Source organism: Priapulus caudatus, unplaced genomic scaffold (genome assembly GCF_000485595.1).
Source record: "Priapulus caudatus unplaced genomic scaffold, Priapulus_caudatus-5.0.1 Scaffold146, whole genome shotgun sequence".
NCBI classification, from domain to species: Eukaryota; Metazoa; Priapulida; class Priapulimorpha; order Priapulimorphida; family Priapulidae; genus Priapulus; species Priapulus caudatus.
In genome coordinates, this window is record NW_014577207.1 from 67,912 (window position 1) to 73,547 (window position 5,636).

At 38.3% G+C, this 5,636-nt stretch overlaps 1 protein-coding gene across 1 annotated transcript in view; it reads left to right on the top strand.

The window, feature by feature from the left end:
• LOC106806188 overlaps nt 1-5,636 on the top strand; it is a 99,127-nt gene that overhangs the window by 13,375 nt on the left and 80,116 nt on the right. Inside the window, exons 2-5 of the mRNA XM_014808053.1 lie at nt 2,579-2,776; nt 3,094-3,152; nt 4,229-4,869; nt 5,170-5,278. Coding sequence (XP_014663539.1) covers nt 2,579-2,776; nt 3,094-3,152; nt 4,229-4,869; nt 5,170-5,278 — 1,007 coding nt within the window. The remainder of the gene's footprint in view (nt 1-2,578; nt 2,777-3,093; nt 3,153-4,228; nt 4,870-5,169; nt 5,279-5,636) is intronic.

Genomic DNA, 5,636 nt, shown 5'->3' on the forward strand with positions numbered 1-5,636 from the left:
AACTTGCTGGTTCCAAATCGAGTTCACCTCTCATAAATCAGAAAACCTGACATATACCAGTGTTGGAAATACCAGCTGGTCCCATATTTTTATATTACATGTATAAGATAGCCGAGTCGGTTTAGGGTTAGTGTTAGGGATAGGGTTAGGGCTAGGGTTTCTTGGTTGTCCACCGGACAATGTCTCAGACTGGTTAGGTTGTCCGGTGCAAATTCTGGTTGTCTTGGACAACCGGACAACGCTTATTTCGAGCACTGATTATATCAATATAATAGGTTAGGGTTATGGTTAGAATTAGGGTTAGGGTTAGGGTTAGGGTTAGGCACATTGGTTTTATTGGGACCCATGTTCTCTATCCTTGGGCCGTTAGGGCCAGGGTTAGAATTAGGGTTAGGGTTAGGCACATTGGTTTTATTGGGACCCATGTTCTCTATCCTTGGGCCGGCATTTGTCACTTTGTGGTATTTTATTTTTAATAATGATATGACAGTAAATAAACACTAGTCCTAATTTGTTGTACACTGTAATGACTAATATTCTAAAATTCTATACAAATGCAATTTAAATGCTCTTTTACAACAGTCTGTCTTATCGCATGCATGCCACTGTGCAGATCAATGAGTTGTGCACTAGATATTTTTATGAAATGCTGCTAATCCATCCTTCCATAGAAATAAAGCAGCAATTCCTAGCATACAAAATTATTCGACAACCGTTTCAATGACAATGTTTTGTGACATTACAGTTCAGAAAAATCTGTACAAGGGCCTCTTTAGTAACATTTTACCTACATCACAAAGCAGTTTCCATGTGCTTAAATTTTATACACTTTATATTATTATAAACATATCAGAACAAAATCTTCCAAACATTGTTAGACTTAGAGCAGATATTGTAATCTTGCCTTGTTTGGGCTGGGCAACAATCAATGGCTTTATTGGTTGATTGAAAATAAACGTGTTAAATATTTTGGTATTGATTTTGATGCATCAAAGCAAATCACACAACCCAAGTGCATTCTAGCCATTATTTTCATTTCTGTTATGACAAAGTTTGGAAGATCTGATATAATATTTTTGTAGGTTGAAAGGTATTTACGGACCTGTTAATTGATCCGGAGAATCTAAATTATCAATCTTGTAAATCCGTGGAAAAACCTGCACTCTATCGCAATGTAACTCGAAGAAACTGCATGTTTATTATCTGAAAATTCTTATCAGCGCTATATGATTGATTGGGTAATAAGCAGAGTGATGTATTTGACGTCATTCTTGTGCAAATCATCCTGGCTCCTCTTGGAGCTTGAAAGCATGGAGCACATCCATCCAGAATGCAAGGTCTTGCAATTATTCATGTATATATAACATTCGCTGGCTCTTATTTACATTGCCGTGTGGTACGACTTCTGCAGGATTTTACGAGTTTTCTCTGAGCAAATTCAGGTCTACCAAAGTAAAAGGGCGATTAAATCGAAAAAGCAAACACTCGACTACACACGAAAACGAATATGGAGGGACTTACTTATGTATTTGTAATGAGATAGTGTAAAATAAAAAAAGCAGTGTGCGAATTTGGCGGTCACGCTTTCCCACCTGATATATCTTTCATAAATGTGTACAAAGTGGTGCGCATGCGACAAGTCGTCATTGGAGAAGTGTAGTTGACCAGTATTTATGTGGAATTAGTAGATGATAGAGAGTATGTAGACATTAAGACTGGTAGTATATATACAATATGTGTTTATTTACTATACCTTAACATTTATTTATATTTCTTGTTTAAATGGTTCAAATGCTCATGTAGTGTTATTAAAAATCCATGCGCATGCTGCCACTTTTCGAAATGTCTGTACAGGGAATGAAATTAGCCAAAATGTGAATAGGCCCACCCAAAATTTTAAACAGGCCCTTAGACAAATTGAATAGGCCCTTGCACGTTTGAACAGGCCCTTAATTTTGTTCAATTTATTCCATTATTATTATTAGCTTGTGTTTATTAGGCATGCTCGTAGTACTTCAGTATTTCATTGCTATCAGTGGAGTTCTACTTGTTTGACTGGAATTGCCAGAACATTATTTACTTCTTAGTAGTCACTAAGTAAAAACTAGTCAGGAAATTGGTAAATATTGTTGATATAAAGGCAAGACAGGCAAAAAAAAATTAATAGGCCAAGTGGACTGATATGGGGGGGGGGGGTGTCAAACCGGCGGCCGCCGGTAAAATATCGCTAATTTTACCCACTGTCTGTAGCATGTGAGCTGTAGTGTAAACTAACATGGTAAAATATAGAGGAATCGTCCTTAAAACATGCAACAGTTTCTCTGATCATCATTACCAGATTCAACAATCATCTAGTCTAACAAAGGCTTAACATGGCACATTGGTGTAGCTCAATTATATGTCTTGTTATGCACAGTTATACAAGATACGGTCAGTAATAACTTGTATACATAGAATATGAAGTTATTGCGCTAGACGTGTGTGATAACTAATACTAATAATAACTAACATAAAAGACGAATTAATAAGTTGTCCGTATAACTCCTTCCTATAAATTCTATGGCGTGCTTCATTGCAGGAATGAAAATGAGGTATTAAACACGGCTCTTGCTAGTGGTCAGGCTACTGTGGAGAATCCTTCATGCATCAGTGGCAGTGTAATAAATAATGTTGGCAAATTAGAGTGTTCAAAGGAAGAGGAAGATGTGAAGAACAGACTCAGGGAGCAAGTGAGACAGGAGCTGCTGGACAGCCTGAGACTCACTAACAGTGGCAGGTTTGTTTTGCTATCATAAAACAGAGTGTGTTTAAAGTGCAAGGTAAAGTTATTCCGACCAGAATGATCTTGTTTTGTTTTTGAAATGGCGACAAGGTAATTCAGATCTAGAAATTCATCCCGGGCAAGATGCAGGGGTTTCTTTTTTCTATATTATGAAATGTGTCACTATAAGCACCGACATTTGCTGTTGTTTAGGGTTATGATATGATATTTTTGAAGGCGCTATGGCATATTGGAATCTGGTTAGTTGACCATCCAAAAATATCCAAATTCTGTTTAAAGACTACAAGTATATATGGCATTGTCTATTGTAGGTCTCAGCCGTCACTTCAAGAATGTTTAATCTACAGTGACAGGGGAACACAATGTGATGGTAAGAGTGAGATGTGTAGAACTATTCAAATTGACTCATTTCAAAAGCGTAAATTTGCTAATACTGGTCATTAAAATCTACGATCTTAGCTTTTACCTATATGAGCTTTGGACTTTAATTAACACCATGTCCTGATATTTGATCTAATATATTAAGTGTTTAAGTATAATAAATAGTAAATGATACAGTGGTGCTTCTTTGCTGTGTGCCCCTAAAAGTTTTGTCGGGGTCAAATCTGATCAATGTATTATATAGACCAGGGAAAAAATTAATTTTTTTTCATGGGAGCTCTCAAAAGTCTGGAAAAAATAGCTCTCATCAAAAATTTTACGGGAGCTATTTTTAGCCTCACGGGAGCGATTTCGGAAGTTTGAAGAGCGAATTGCTCATCGTTCCCATGTATTTTTTACCCTGATAGTGATATAGACAAAACATGCTGCTTTGCCATACGTCATCATTCAATGATTGGTAGGTGACTGCAAGACTTAGTAACACTTATGCAGTTACAATTGCATGCTGGGTAATTACTAGAATAAAATGTAGGTTGCGGCTGGTAACCAGCCTGCACAAGTGAGTAAAAGATTACGCTATCGTACTGCCAGAAATCCAATAGCATTAATTTGTTGCAACAGCTACGAATGTATTATAATTTTCAAGCTTAGTGTATACAAAAAAAGTGAATTTTGATGATGTGTTACAGCAAACAAAAGCTTTTGAAATGGGTTCATTTTAATTGTTTCGGGATTGCATATCAGAATAGTTTATGTATTTTTGATAAAAATTTAATATGACCCCAGAGTACAATCTAAATCATAGGTCAACATGCCTGCGGGGAGCTACTGTTTCTCTGCATGACTTCAAGAAAAAGCTGAAAGATGCGAGCACTACGTTTATTATAATTGCTTATATAGCCAAACGATGAGAATGATCTGGTAGTTTATTTACCTCACCGATATTAGTGTTACTCTGACTAGTAGACAAACATGTCTTATCTAATAAGCATATTTATCAGGAGCACCTTATATATGTTCCTGTTAAAATGCTATCGTACTCACAAATACCATTTGTCTTGACAGTAGTGCCAGTGACAACATCTCAGCATGGATCACTGGATGAATATCATGACTTGGAATGCGGTGATGGTTATCAAGCAAGGTCGTATAGGTTCCAGAGATCGAACAGCGCCCCCTATCGCACTCCAGTACGGGCTCGCCACATGCATGAGGTCGTAGCTACCGATAAAGTCGGTGTGCCATGCAGTGATCACTACGCGCCACCTAGTACACTTATTCGACAACCTAGTCCCACCTCTGCAAATCCCTCTCTGTGTTACTCACCACTCCATCGGCCGACGTGTCAACCTGTGCCATACTTACATTCCACACCTATTTATCCACATGGTCAGAATGGTGCAGGTGACATTGGCATGAGGCGTCTGCAGGATTTCAGAGCTGGAGTGACTTCTGCAACCAGGCCTGGGCACCGGCAACACAGTTATAATGATGCAAGCCCACATGAGGGCTTCGGGGACCAAATGCCAGGTTCCCAAGCTGCTGAGGATGCTGAAAGTTTGTCGTCGTGCACCAGGGCTGTTATTTCGCAGGGATTGGCCGGCTCACCCCTTATGGATGCAGACTCAATGCAAATAGATGACCTAAGAAAGCATGTCGAAGCATTGACAGGCCAGATGGACATCCTACACAACACAAATAGGACGGTAATTTTACCCTGTTAGGATTGTGAAATGTCAGCTATTCAGTGATGCATGTTAATGTATATACATGTATTCTTTGTGATTTTTTTGGAAGGGCTTAACATTATACTTTTATTTACAACGATGTGCAAAGTGGTAAGCATTCGAGCAAAGTGTTAAGCAACGTCAAGCCCGTGAATAATGAGAACCTGTGTAGGGTAAATGCAAATTTGTTTTTACTTGTGCAGTTGTTTAGCATACGTGTGTAATGAATTACAAAACTTGAATATCAATGTAATCTGTGTAATTTTATCATATGCACAGCTGCAAGACAAGTTGGATAACACAGAGAGAGCTCTAGAGAGCATGAGGATACAGTTCAGATTATCAGAGCACCATCTTCACAAAAGCAATGCTGATGCAGCAGCAGCAGGTGAGTTAATTGTTTTGTAGTAGATGCTGAGCTCAAATGTATGATATAGAGCAGAATCATGCTAAATTTCATCTCCATCGTTTAGTATGTTCTAAACTAATCTGGCAGGGTTTTTGCGTGGTTGATTGAATGGTTAGCATTGCTGAGAGAATAAATTCCAGTGATGTCCAAGAAGCCATCTCATGTTATAAGGTGTTGCTACTGGTAATTGTTCAGAGAGCTGTCAGGGCTGAAAACAATAAAAGGGTCATTGTCACATGAAAGACCATGAGGGTGAATATTAGTGATGGAATAGTAGTGGTTGGAATTTCATCATCGATCATCGAAGATAATCGGTTGAATTTCACGGATTGCGGCT